The 14,396-nt window shown below is 48.1% G+C and overlaps 1 protein-coding gene across 3 annotated transcripts in view; it reads left to right on the top strand.

The window, feature by feature from the left end:
- OTOF (otoferlin) overlaps window positions 1-14,396 on the top strand; it is a 93,213-nt gene that overhangs the window by 15,334 nt on the left and 63,483 nt on the right. For all 3 annotated transcript variants that reach the window (XM_045883721.2, XM_045883719.2, XM_045883720.2), the window contains exon 2: window positions 110-168. In XM_045883721.2, coding sequence (XP_045739677.2) covers window positions 110-168 — 59 coding nt within the window. The remainder of the gene's footprint in view (window positions 1-109; window positions 169-14,396) is intronic.

The following is a 14,396-nucleotide window of genomic DNA, read 5'->3' as shown; positions in this document are numbered from 1 at the left end:
ACTCGGGGCCCCTGGCTGATAACAAGTGCTATGTGAATCCAAATGCTGTCGTGGCGACTGCCAGGTGGAAAGGTCTGACCCCAGCTTCTTGTCCTCTTTCCCCACCCAGGGCAAGCCTTCTACTCCCGGGTGCTGGAGAACTGTGAGGATGTGGCTGACTTCGACGAGGTAGGACACCCTGGGGGCCTCTCAAGCCCCGGCCCCTCCACCTGGACCCCTCTCGGGGGCCTTTGCACAGGAGAGTCCAGTGCAGAGTGACTGACCCACAGAAGGGCAGTGTGGGCGCAGCCCATGGCTTTCTGCCCTCTGGGGGACTTTTATTCTCCAGAGAAAGGGCCCGCAGGTGTTGGAGGCCTAAAAGTGAGCCCCCGGATGAGGGCCCAGCTGCACTCAGAGGGGCTTCCCTCCCCAGTTCCCTGGGCACGCGGAGGGCTCAGGCTAAGCCCACCTGGGCTTCCAACAAAGCCAGTCTCATTGAGATGTCAGGCTTGTCTCTCTAAGAGCTATCGGGGTACCCCTCCCACTGTGTCTCCCCAAAAAGCTATTTTCCTTTTGAACCTCGGGCTCGGAGGGTCAAGTAAGTCATTTGCCCCTGTTAATGGCACCTTATCTCGGCGTTCCCACAACCCTGCCCTTATTCGGATGTGTGTTTGCGGGTGTAGTATATGTGTCATTCTCCGTTACCCCCATATTTCTTCTCTCGCTCTACAACCATTCTGATGTGTTTAATGTGCATCTTTTGGTTTCCTGTGTGTTCTTTTTTTTTTTTTAAAGATTTTATTTATTTATTTGAGACAGAGAGAATGAGAGAGACAGAGAGCACATGAGAGGGGGGAGGGTCAGAGGCAGAAGCAGGCTCCCCGCCGAGCAGGGAGCCCGATGCAGGACTCGATCCCGGGACTCCAGGATCATGACCTGAGCCGAAGGCAGTCGCTTAACCAACTGAGCCACCCAGGCGCCCTCCTGTGTGTTCTTATAAAATTTGTGCGGCTGTCTTGTGAGTATGTAACTTGTGTTTCCTTAAATGGCTTTGTGTTACATATTTTACTTTACTTCACTGAGCAAGATGTTTAAGTTCCATCCATGTTGCTACGTGAATCTGTTGCTTCTCCCTGCCGCACTGTACTCTATGGAACATCCAACACGTATGAGGGTGTTCAGCCATCCTGGTTTGTCTGGGACCGAGGGGGCTCCTGGGACACAAACCGGAAGTGATAAAATGGGAAAAATCCTGGTCTAACTAGGATGAGTTGGTCATCCTGCACATCCTTTACCTACTTACTCCTCCAGAGAGGAAACTCCAGCTTGCCTCTAACCACCTCCAACCATCAGAAAGGCAACGAATATTCTTATGCATGTCCCCTTTGGACTTCTGTGAACATTTCTCTGGAATATACCCCAGGACCTGAAATTGCTGGCTCACAAGATATTGATATGCTTAAGCTTACTCAGCACTGCCGTGGTCTACACTTCTACCAGCAGTGCATGAGGATCCCTGATTCCCACTCCTTATCTACACCTACTGGTATTCAGCTTTCTGAGGTCTAACAGTGGTGCCTCATTGTCCTTTTAATAATACATTTAAAGTTTCCTCTTTTGTAAATTGCCTGTTCATATTCTTTGCCCTTTTTCCCTATGGGTGTAGCTGTCTTTTTCTTATTGATTTGCAGTAGCTTTTTATATGTCTGATTTTATCAACCCCTTGTTGGATTTAGAGATTGAAATTTCTGTCAGTCTGCCATCTATTACCTTTGTCCCCTCGCTGACTAGAAGTCCTTAATCTTGGTGTGTTTTCAAATTTTGCTGAAGACGTCTTTATACTCTTCTAGGTTACAGGTGTATTTCTCTACATTTTCTGATTTATAATTGGAATTTTTTTACCTTGTATGTGGTTTTAGAGAGGGGTACAGTCTTATTTTTCTCCATATAAGAAACCACTTTTTTTTTAACATCAATTTGCTAAACAATCAATCATCTTGTCTCCATTTAGGGTCTATGTCTTAGCCTTCTATTCTATCCCTTTAATCTGTTTGTCTGTTCTTGAACTTTACCACACTGTACTCATTAATATGGCATTTTTGTATGTCTTAGTATCTGATGAGGCAAATTCCCTCTATTTACTCTTCTTTTTAAAGGGTGAACTGTTTGTGGACCTCTATTCTCCCAGATAATTTTTTTAAAGATTTTATTTATTTATTTGAGAGAGAGAGAATGAGAGAGAGAGAACACATGAGAGGGGATAGGGTCAGAGGACGAAGCAGACTCCCTGCCGAGCAGGGAGCCTGATGCGGGACTCGATCCCGGGACTCCAGGATCATGACCTGAGCTGAAGGCAGTCGCTTAACCAACTGAGCCACCCAGGCGCCCTCCAGATAATTTTTAAATAAGCTTATCAAGTCCTTCCAAAAACCAACTGGAATTTTGATTAAGTTCCATTGGATTTAAAAACTGAGGAAGATGTCAATTTTTTATAAAATTAAATCATCTACTCAAATTATCCACCATCCTTTACTAGCATTTTTAAGTTTACTGCATGGAAGTTATATGATCTTGATTATTTGCCTTCTTTTTAAAACAAGATTTATTTATTTATTTTAGGGGGGGTGGAGGAGGGGCAGAGAGAGAGTATATCCAAGCAGACTCCCACTGAGCAAGGAGCTCAATCTCACAACCCATAAAATCAGGACCTGAGCCAAATCCAAGAGTGCCACCCAGGTGCCCCAATCTTGATTATTTCCTGGATGCTTTCTGGTTTTAGTGTTATCATGAATGGTGTCTTACTTTTACTACATTTTATAGTTGATTATTGCCGACCTAGAGAAATGCTTTCTCTTCCTTTAGAAGTCCCCCTTTTATCTGACAAACTTGATGAGGTCTCTTACTTGTTTTCATAGTCTGTTCTCTTTCTTATGTAGGTGATCATGTCATCTACAAAAAGAGGTTTTATCTCTTCCTTTCAGTCCTATCCCCTTACTTCTTTGTCTTTCCATAGAGCATTGACCACAATCCCTAGTTCTGTTAGACAGTAATGGTGATTAGTGGGCATCCTTTCTGTGTCGCCAGTATTAAAAGGAATAAGTGCATCTAAAGTTTTGTCATCATATATACTTGCTGTAATAGGATCTTACTATTTAACCTTGTCTAAATTTTTTGCTAAGAGTTTTTATTATAAAAGGTTGTTGAACTTTAAAGTTTCTTCTGCATCTATTAAGACAATCATAACTTTGCTCCTTTAGCATATTCCATAATGTATTACTTTTAATACACTGTTATATTCAACTGGCAAATATTTTTATGCAGCATTTTTGCAGCTACATTTGTACAATTTTCATCATTTGATAATGCATAAAATTTTCTGGAACAACATGCATAAAATAGAGATTTGCTCTTCCTTGACCTTTTGGAAGAACCACATGTAATGGCCTCTAAGTCTGGATGGTTTTGGAAGGGGCCTCTTCAACCCCCTTTTCAATTTCTCTGTGTCTTCTTGCACCAGTTTTGGATTTCTATATTTTTCTAGGCATTTTTACATTTCATCTAGGTTTTCAAATTTATTAGCACCTATTTGATTGTAAAGTTTTAAAAGTGTTTTAAAGTGTTTTTTGTGCCTATAGTTATTTCCCCTTTTTTATTCCATACTGCATTTATTTTTACCTTCGTTCTATTTTTCTGGTCTTGCTAAAGATCTGTTTATCTTATTAATCTTTGTAAAGAACCAGCTTTTGGCTTCATTAATCTCTTCTGTTGTTCACCATTTCACTGATTTCTGCCTTTTTCTTAATTATTTCCCTTCTCCCTGTTTATTTTATTTTGCTCTGTGGCTCTTTCCTAACTTCCTGAATTGAGTGCTAAGTCTGTTATTTTTAACTTTTCTTATTTCTTGATAAATGTATTTAAAGATATAAATTTTGCTCTATATTAACTGCATCCTACAAAAGTTTATATGTAGTATTTTCATTATCTTCAGATATCTTCAAATTATCTTCAAATTTTATTTAATCTTCAATTATCTTCAAAAAATATAAAATATTTTTATATTCCTTTATAATTTTCTTTTAAACCTGAGTTATATAATAATGTTATTTAGTTTCCAAATGTATATGACATGTTAGCTCCTTATTTTTTTTCATTTCTAGTTTTCTTGCATTATGATCAAAGAGCACAGTCTGTATGACTCTGATCCTTCAGAATTTATTGAGACCTCGATTATGGCCTCTATTCATGGTCATAAATGCTCCCTCTACCTAAAAGGAATGTGTTCAGTGGAGGGTTCTCTATAGAGTGCGATATAACTTCAGGCTTCTTAGTTATACTATTCAGTTCTTCACCTTTTCTGCTTATTTTTCTCTGCTAGATCTATCAGTTTCAAAAATGATTGCAATAAAATCTCCTTCTACAATTGTTGATTTACATGTTTCTCCCTGTAGCTGTCAGTTGTTGCTTGATGTGTTTTGAGACTGTATTACTAGTAAGTTCTCTATGTTCATGATGGCTATATCTTCTTGTCTATTTTTCCTTTTCCTGGAACTTAATATCCTTCTTTGTCTCTTATGACATTTTTTGCATTACTTTCTAATTTGCCAGATGTTAAGATTACAATCTCAGCTAATTTTGGCTCATTTGCCTGCTATATCTCTTTCCATTCTTTTATTTTCTTGGTATATCTTTTTTCATGTTTCCATTTTCAATATTTCTGTGCCTTTAAATTCAAGTGTGTCTTTTTAGGGCATGCATTCTTTTTTTTTTTTTAAGACTTTATTTATTTATTTGTCAGGGAGAGAGAGAGACAGAGAGAGAGCACAAGCAGGGGAAGAGGCAGGCAGAGGGAGAAGCAGGCTCCCCACTGAGCAAGGAGCCCAATGCGGGACTTGATCCCAGGACCCTGGGATCATGACCTGTGCTGAAGGCAGATGTTTAACCGACTGAGCCACCCAGGCATCCCTAGGGCATGTATTCTTAGATTAAATTTTCTCTCCCAGCATGAGAGTCTCTGTGCTTTGATTAGTTTTATCTATTTACATCTATTGTAATTGCTGTTTTGCTTTTTATTTCTACTACCACCTTATTTTATATTTTCCATTTACTGTCCTTTTCATTTGTTTTCTTTTCTCCTTTCCAGCTTTCCATGGGATAGGTGAGATTTTCTTTCATTAGGTGAAAGTTATACATTCTATTTTTGTTTCCAAGGTAGTCACCCTTTCTTGGTCACGTTTAGGTATCCCTGTTGATAGCTGGGAAACAAATCAGTAATTATAGTTCCCCTATCATGACAAGTATTGTAATACTCTCCTAGTCCACTTTGATTTTCCCTACCTCAGCCCACACCATCTAGGTTATACAATTTTCGTTCTAGGTTCTTATGAATGTGTGTTCTCCTTTTCTTCTATTTGTCCTAGCCTTCTTTTTCTTTTCGAGGACAACAATGGTTTTCACCAAGATATCTGATCACCTTTACTTTTCTTATCTCTTGGCATTGTTTTTTTCTTCTTATTTGAGTACTTCCTCTAAAAGAAGTTTCAGTCTAAGACTTTGTGTAGCCAACCTTCTAAAGCTTTATAAATCTGAGAACAGTTTTTTATTTCTTCAAATTTGAGTGAGACTTTCACTAGATATAAATTTCGAGGCTCAAAGTTCTTTCCTTTACTTCAAATTTTCAGTGCCTGTTGCTATTGAGAAGTCTGATGGCCGTCTGGTTCTTGTACCTTTGCGTGGGATCTTTTCTTCCTCCCTGGGGAAAAAAAGCATAATTCCTTTTTCTTTGATAGCCTCAAATTTTATGATAATGTGTCTAACTGTGGGGTCTCTTATCTCTCCTGTTTTGCTCTATTTTGTGAGCTCTTTTCAAATCCGACGCTTTTCATCTTTCATATATTATAGAATATTCTCTCTCCATTATTTTTTCAAATATCCCTTCCATTTAGTTTTTATATTGTTCTCTTCTCTGAGCCCCATGTTATCAAATGCTGCTACTTCTGCCTTTAGCTGCCATTTCTTTGCTTTTATATTTTTTCATCTATCAGTCCTTTCCTGCTGTTTTCTGAGGGAGTTCTTCAAAATGATCTCCCAATTTACTAATTTGTTCTTTTTTTCTTAAGATTCCTTGTTCTTGTTTTATATTGCTAATAAATGTCTTTATGGTCCATTTGTCCTAATGATCCTGCCCCCATTGGTATACACTGTTCAGTGTGTTGTCTTGCCTTTATAAGAAATGTCTCTCCAAGTGTTTGTTTACTTCGCCCAGTTCAAGTGCTCCTGGTATCAGCTTCGCTATCTGCTGTCCGGTACTGGTGAAGCATCAGAGGCCAGCTCGGTCAGGCCCTGGGGGTTGAAGGGCAGGCGTGAGCACTGTTGGGGGGGGGAGGGGGCTAGTCACCACAGAAACAGGCAAGGTCTCATCTCTAAGCCTTAAGGAGAAACACGGTGGACAGAAAGCAGGCTAGATTTTTTTTTTTTTAAGATTTTATTTATTTATTTGACAGAGAGATAGAGAGAGAGCACAAGTAGGCAAAGAAGCAGGCAGATGGAGAGGGAGAAGCAGGCTCCCCGCAGAGCAGGGAGCCCGATGCGGGACTCGATCCCGGGACTCCAGGATCATGACCTGAGCCGAAGGCATTCGCTTAACCAACTGAGCCACCCAGGCGCCCACAGGCTAGATTTTTAACCAACTAGTTTTGAGGTTGCACTGACAGGTGGTCCATGAACACCTATTTTTGTCAATCCTCATCCCAGTAGGGCTGTTGTCACCATTTTATCAGTAAAGGAGAAGGCAACGATCACCCCAAGGTAAGACCAGGGATCAGTAAAAGCAGAACTGATGAAGATTTCTTCCCACCCGTTGTCCCACTGATGAGTCTGCTCCCTGGCCTCCCCTGGGTAGCCTCCATCCCCCCTCCCGACCCAGATCAGCTCAAAGAGGCTTTGGTCTCTCTTTTCTCACAGTTGTTTGTTTGTTACTTCCTAGAATCCATATTTCCTTCCTGCTTCTAGAGTTTCTCCAGGATTGATTTTGGGGTGAGAACCAGCAGTCCTAAGTTATCATCCTGGCATGAAACAGGAGTTCTGCTTTGACCCCCCACCCCCAGAATAGCTTACCCCTTCTTTCTTGAGGTTTGTTTCTAATCTTTGGCTCAGCTGGGCTGGGAAGGGCCTCATGGCAGACTGTTTCCTTTGAAGCTGGTATTTAGCTGAGCAGCCACCAGGCTGAGAGGCCACCCAGAACCCCTGTCTCCTCCTCACATTGGGCCCATCTCACATAGTGTGGCTGTGTCTGTAGGCCCATAGCTGCAGGCACAGGGAAGCAAGGCCTTGACCTTCTCTCCTGCGCTCAAGAGTAACCATTGACCATTACAGCTGGCAGGCTGTCCCCTCCACAAGGACAGTTCTGTTCTAGACATCTCCCTTCCTGGCTATGTGACTTTGTTTCTAAGCCTCTGTTACCCATCTGTCAAATGGGACTGATGATAGGTATGAGGTCTCTTTGTCAAATGATGAACAAAATGAAGAGTGGTGGTGACAGTGGAACCATGGCTGCCTACTATGCCAGCATCTTGGCCTTGGGCTTGCCCCACTATGCAACCTATGCTTCCTTCCCCTCCCCACTCCATCAGTCAGGGCCCCGAGAGGAGGGGTTGGTTGAATGGAGACATAGGAGCCTGGCTCAGTCTCTCACAGTCCTGCCTCCCGGGGCCTCTGCCCCCAGTCATCCAGGCAGAGCATCTGACTCCTTCTTTATCATCAAGTCTCCCAGGGGACTTGTCTGCCCAGGCCTCAGCCGGTGAGCAACCTGATGCCTCTCCCAAGGGCACAGCCGCCCCTTTCCATTAACTGCTCCTCGGGACACCTGAGCCACAGGTATACATGACATTCAAAGTTAATCACCATGTCCTTCCTCTTCCCGATGCTGCCCAACACGGGGCAAGTGGAGAGTCAGTCCCTGCTGGCCCCAAGCACAAGCACGGGGCAAATTTTGAGTACTTCCTGTGTGCCAGGCTAGAATACCCCAGAGGGGGAAGCAGGCTCAACAGCTCATGAGGATCCATGTAGGAACTTGGGCACGGGGGAGCCTCTGGTTCCATGGTGAGAGAGTGGGGAGTGGGCAGATGTCGGGGAGTAATAAGCAAAAGCACATGGCCAGAGTCAGAGAGTAGTCTCAAGATGGGGAGAAGTGGTCCTCACCTGGGGAAGTTTCTGGTTGTCACAGCGGGGAACCCACTGGTACTTCATGGAATGGGGGCCAAGGATGCTAAATGACTTGCAAAGCTCAGGCCCTCCCACACTGCAGGGACTTGCCCATCACTTCCCCGGGGAAGCCCCATCTGACAATCATGGCAGCAACTTCCAGAAGCAGCACTGCTTCCTGAGCAATCCTCTTCTGTCCAATCTCCACAGCAACCTACAGATGATGAAGCTTAGGCTCAGAGAGTATGTATCCATCCCAAGGGCTGTAAGTAGCAAAGCCAGGGCTCTAAGTCCATGCTTAGATTAGATTAGAAACCCACTCTGGATGCAGCAGTAGGAAGCTACTCCTGGGCCTGACCCCCAACACCCTCGCAAGGCCTTGTTTGGGGGTCTTTCCATGCCCCCTGCCACCATTCCTCCCTCTGAGAAGTGGCCAGCAGTCTGGCTGCCACTGGTCAGCACTGCACTCCCACCAAGCGGGGGAGGCAGCCCTCCACCCCCTGCTCACGGAGGGCCCAGGGGCCTGGGTCAGCTCAGCCCCCAAAGAGAGCCCGGAACTGCCCACATGCTTAAACAAGTCTCTCCAGACTGGGGTGGACAAGTCCTAAACTTCCTTGCTGGTCCCTGAAAGAAACAGCCTGTCTGTAGTTCTAGAACAAGCTGGGGAAAAGGATCTCATTGGTCCCTTGCAAAACTTCTGAAGGCCTCTTGGCTTTTTAAAGTCTCTTTTCTCACGTTTACTGTGCCCAGAACCTTCGAAAATCAGCTCAGTGAGGTACAAAGCACATCGGCCTGGGAGTCGTGAGAACTGGTCTACAGTCCTCACTGAAGTATTAACAAACTCTGTGGCCACTCAACCTCTCGGGACCTCAGATTCCCCTTTTGTAAAATGGGGAGATACTCCCTGTTCTGCCTGCCTTGCAAGACAGATGCATGGCTGAAAAATGAAATAAAAGACAAGATAGCAAATGTCTCTCCCTTCTCTGCCCAGACAAGGGTGAGAGGGGCTGCTGTGGGCTGGGCCAAGGAACCTGAGTGGGGAGGAGGTGGCCTTGGAAGAAAGACAATTCTTCAGACAACAATGGGTGGAAACAGAACCTGGATGTGGTGTCTCCTTTCCCTGAGGCTGGAACCTGAGACCCTGCATTTAACCTACAGCTCTGGAGGAGGGAGGGAGCGGGGTGGGGTGGGGGGAAGGGGAGACAGACTTTATGCCAGGCCAGCAGCTAGCAGAGAACGCTGCTCTGGGGGAATGAGAGTGGTCACACTGAGCCCACCCCAAGCCAGTTTGATTTGGCTCTAAGCCAGGCCTACATGGACCAGACTCCACAGGAGAGGCCACAGCAGCAACAGTACTTGTAGGAATAAGAAGAAGAGTAGCTGCTATATCCTGAGCACCTAGTGTGTGGCAGGATGGGCTGAGAGCTTCACACAAGCATTATAGCTCACTGGGTTAGTATCATTCCAGGTGATAAGTCACCACAATCAGGATTTGAACCCAAGTCTATCTGATCCCAGAGCCTATGGTCATTTGCAAAGTGAACCTGCCCTCAAGGGGCTCAGTCCAGTGGGGAGATGGACCCGGTACAGACAAAGATGGACCATGGGTCTTTTGGACTCAGAGGAGGGAGACGTCATCAGCCTGGGGGTGGGGTGGACAGGGACAGATTCCTGCCCACATCACTTGTACCTGGAAGTCATGGGCTATGAGTTCCGTGGGGCCAGGAATCTACCTGTCTGGTTCATCAATGGCCTGGCACCCAGCACAGGGCACAAGGAATATTGCCAAGTGAAAGAATGAACCCAACTTGAGTCTTGGGTCTTTAAATTCCCAAGACACTCTCTTTCCATTGCATTCTAAAGCTGTGCAGCACATTCCAATTTCCGCCCCCCCAAATCTGGAGGACTGTCCCTTTAAGTTCATCATCTTGCTGATTTAGGATGGTTTCCGACCTAGTGAGTGACGAAGTTCAGGATAATCCAGGTCATTCCTCAGCCCGCATCAGAGAAACCTTTCCATGGGTCCTAGATCTCTGGAGCTGATAGGATGCAGAACTCTACCACCCTGGCCAGCACCTGCCAGGTCAAGGCCAAGCTGTGAGCTGGCAATCTAGGTCACGGCTCTACATTCCCAGGGATCCTGAGGCCTCCTCCTCCCAAGAAAGGTCATCCTTTCCTCCTCCTGTGCCTAACACTTGCCACCTTACTTCTGTCAATGTTCCTATCATGGGCAGCAATTTCAGGTCTGTGTGTGTCTCCAGAACTATCCAGGAGCTCCCGTAGAACTAGGAAACACCCCTGCATTCTGTACTGCCCACAGTGCCATGTACAAAGCCTGGCACAAGGAGGTGCTTAGCAAACACAGAAGGTGCTCAGAAAACATTTGCCCTTGAATGGGGCTTGCTGGCTGGTGACATCTTGAGTGGCAGTGTTTGGCTTAGCTACTATCTGAGCCCCCCAGAGTGTTTGGAGGCTGACATGGCGTGGAATCTTAAATGCTGTGTGGATTCCCTTGGCCCAGTCTCTGGGCCACCAATGTTCAGGGCACCTCAGAAATAGAAGGCACAACTTTCAGCTGTTGTGGCCACGGGAAGGGAATCACGCTGGTGCTGTCTCAGGCTGGAGAAAGGCCCTTTGTTCCCAGAAGCCTCCTGCAGTCCCTACAGTGCCATCCCCAAGAATGCCAGGCCTTGCCCTGGCTCCTGGAACTAACAATCTAAGACTCACTATGATAAGCCGCCATGCTGGTCACCCTCTTACCCTGGACTGGTTCTGTGCCAAGTTCTGTGCTTCATCAGCCTCTCAATCACCCCAAGAACCCGTACTGTGACTGTCACCCTCACTTTACAGAAGAGTAAGCTGAGGTGTGGAGAGGTGAACTAGCCCACCTGAGCTCACCCACCTGCAGCCCAGGCAGCCATTTGAGGCCCATTTATTGTCTACTGTGTGCCAGGTCCCATGCCAGGTGTAGGGAGACCTCCATGAAGAAGACAAGACCGGGCCTGTCCACTCTGCTCCTGCTCTGAGCTGCTCTGAGAGCAACGGTCAAGCTATCCCTGGAGTTCTTGGGGCAACAGAGGGAGAGGGAGCCATGCTTGAGGCTGCCTCCACCACCAACCGGTGTGTGGAGAGGCAGGGCCTGGGGCATGGAGCCCAGCTCTGCCACTGATGTCAGCCTCCCTGACCTGAGTCTGACTCTTAGAGAGACGGCATGGATAAAGTCACAGTCATCTGGTGCTGCAGAATGAACCACCCCATTCTCCACATTTTAGGGTTTCTCGTGATTCTGTGGGTTGGCTGGGCTCAGCTGGGCAGTTCTTCTGCATCCAGCTGGGAGGGCAGTTGGTGCTGACTGTTGTCTGGAGCACCTTGGGTCTCCCTGTGGCCTCGTGTTCTCCAGGATCTCTCTCCACGCACTCTCTCCAGCACGGTAGCTTCGACTTCTGTACCTAGTCATTCACTTCTGAGAGGGCCTGGCTCTTATCTCAACCACTAAGCTATATGACCACTTACTAGCTGAATTACTTTGGTCAAATCCGCTCTGAGCCTCAGTTCTCTCATCTGCAAAATGGGGATTAAATTATACAGTATGTGTAAAGTGTGGCGCCAATGCCCAGCACATGGTCAGCACTCAATAAATAAACGTTTTTGTTGCTGTCAATCTAGAAGGATGGTCAGAGCTGCAGACCCCCTCTGAGATTCAGCCTCAGCTAATCTCCCTGGCCTCAGGACAGGGTGCAGTGTGGGAGCTCAAGCCCCGAGCTAAATATCAGGAGACTTGAGTTCCAATCCTGCCTCCACCCCCAACCAGCTATGTGTCCCGCAACACCTCTCACACCCTCCACCTCCCCATGGACAAAAGAAGCACATCTTGGCCATGTTGCTGTGAGCCTCGGTTATTAGCGAAAAGCACTCTGAGAAGTACCGAATTCTACCCAGGTGTGCTCTCCGGGTTCTGAGAGGGCATGCACAGGCCCGGGAGCTCCACAGCCCCCACACCTCCCCTGTGGTCCTGCTGCACTCCATACACATCAGTACACATCAACCCAACTGGTGGAAAGGAAGTAACAGCAAAAAGTGAGAAGACAATGAGAAATAACACTTTTTCTGGTAAAAGAGAAATGGGACATCAACAGACCAAGGCAGAAGAGGTGGTCAGAGAGTGATGGAGGGAGAGGGAGAGGCGGTGGAGGGCCAGGGAGGGGTGAGGGTCAGCCCCCGACAGTCTGGTAGAAAGTCCCCACAAGGAAAAGCAAAACAAAACAAAATAAGTCATGCCTCTAATTTCTGCAGTGTTGTGTCGCTTACAAAATCCACCTGTGTGATCTCATTCGGTTCTTTCCACAGCCCCGGGAGGGAGGTATGGTGGTCACCCTCATTTCATCCACGAGGGAGCCGAGGCACCGTGGCAGGAGTGGCCTGCAGTCCCTAAGCTAGATCGTGGCAGAGCCAGGGCGGGACCTCTTAGCTGTCAGAGGAGCTAAGAGAAGTGACAGAGGGTGTGTCCTTCAGAAGTCGACGAGAGGGGTCCTTGCGTGTCCTGCTCACCGCTGTTCCTAGAGTTAGGAGGTATTCGCTGCGGGCGGGAAGGTGGCAGCGGCCCAGGTGGGGCTGGAAATGCTGCACGGGCCACAGCCGGGGGACTCTGGGTCCGGCAGGTGCTTCGCGGGGCCGCGTTGCAAAGCCCTGCGTGTTCCTCGTCGAGGCAGGTGCGGGAGGGAGAGGAAGCTGGCGCCTGACTTCCGTGGGAGGGGCCTGACTTCCGTGGGAGGGGCCTGCCCTCAGACCCGGATGCAGGCGCGCGCGCAGGCCCCTGGCCGCTCCCCAGCCCACTCCCGGGCCCCTAGAGACGCCGTGGAATCGGTCTCAAATGCAGCCTGGGCCGAGGGCGTGTTAAAAGCTTCTGGAAGGGATTCTAGGGTGAGGGCAGGATGGAGGACCACTGAGAGAGGGACAGAGACCGAGACCCGGAGCGAAACTGATAAAGGTCGGAATGGAGGCGGTGAGGAGCAGAAAGCAGGGCAGCCAGCAGAAGAGAACAGAGAAGGGGAGGGGGGCATGGGAGGTAGAGAAGTGAGGGACGGGAGTGAGCAAGGAGGGGAGTCAGAGGCACGAGCTGGAGGACTCCCTCAGGACTAGCCTCCTCTTCGCCCACCAAAGCCCCTGGGACCGCCTTCGTCCCTGGCGTCCTCAGTCACTGACCCCCCACCCTAGCGACGCTGGAGCATCTGCTCCTCCTGTCCCCTCGTCCTGGGGCTCCTTCCCGGAAACACTGAATGTGGTATATTCCCGAAAGGGCCCCCCCCCCCCCCCCCCCCCGCTGTCCATCCAGGCCTTTCCTGCGGAGTCTCCTGTGCAGGCAGCCCACCCAGACCCCCCTACGCTCTGTTCGGTGCATCGGCCCATGGCGACCAGCTCCGTATTCCTGTCATGAACCCCCTCCCCCTGGCCCAGTAAACTGCACCCCAATCACTAGGCAAGTCAGTGCCTGGTGGCGAGCAGGCAGAAGTCCCAAGCAGGTTCCTTCTCTGGGTCCCTTTTCCTCTAAATGAGTTCTGCTGATCCTTTATGTTCAGTTCATTAATGTCACTGCTCAGCACCCCTTCCTGTCATGGCGCCACTGCCACAGTGACCTCCTTTATCTCCTAATCGTCCTCTCCTTCCAAAGTCAAGACCCCACCCGCACACCCTCAGGTGGAGCAAACACCCACCCCCTTCATCCCACAGAAACGGAAATCTCGAAATCTCAGAGGCTCCCCAGGCCTCTCCCTTCGGCACTGTGGCTGGTGAGTTGGGCCTTCACGAGCTAGCTTATTTCCCTGCAGCTCAATTAAAAGCAACTTCATTAAGAAAACCACACACTCGGCAGAGCTGGAGGCATGCAGCTGGAGATCTTACAGCAGGAGCAAAAGCCACTTAATGAGGCCTGCAGGCCAGGGTGGGCTGCCTGCTCATCCTGCCCTTCTGGCAGGTCCACGGCCTCCAAAGTCCTCCCCAGGCCCCACTCAGAACCCTCTCCCTCCCCGGCCTCCACCCCTTCTCCGTCCACTGCTTCTTCCTCTCTCACCTGCCCACTCCAGCTGAATCCTCCCCGGGACTGAAGAGAATAACAGGAGGCCTTTTTCCTGAGACAGGCCCTGCCCACACTGTGCAGTGACCTGCCAAGCTGGTTTGGCGCCCCCCAAACCCCTGGGCCCCCAGTATGGGAGAAGGAAGCT

The sequence above is a fragment of the Mirounga angustirostris genome, unplaced genomic scaffold, assembly GCF_029215605.1.
Source record: "Mirounga angustirostris isolate CCGP_5_RB_7025 unplaced genomic scaffold, mMirAng1.0.hap1 SCAF_10, whole genome shotgun sequence".
NCBI lineage: Eukaryota > Metazoa > Chordata > Mammalia > Carnivora > Phocidae > Mirounga > Mirounga angustirostris.
The sequence above is the reverse complement of the archived record's forward strand: the minus strand, read 5'-3'. Positions and strand labels throughout refer to the sequence as shown.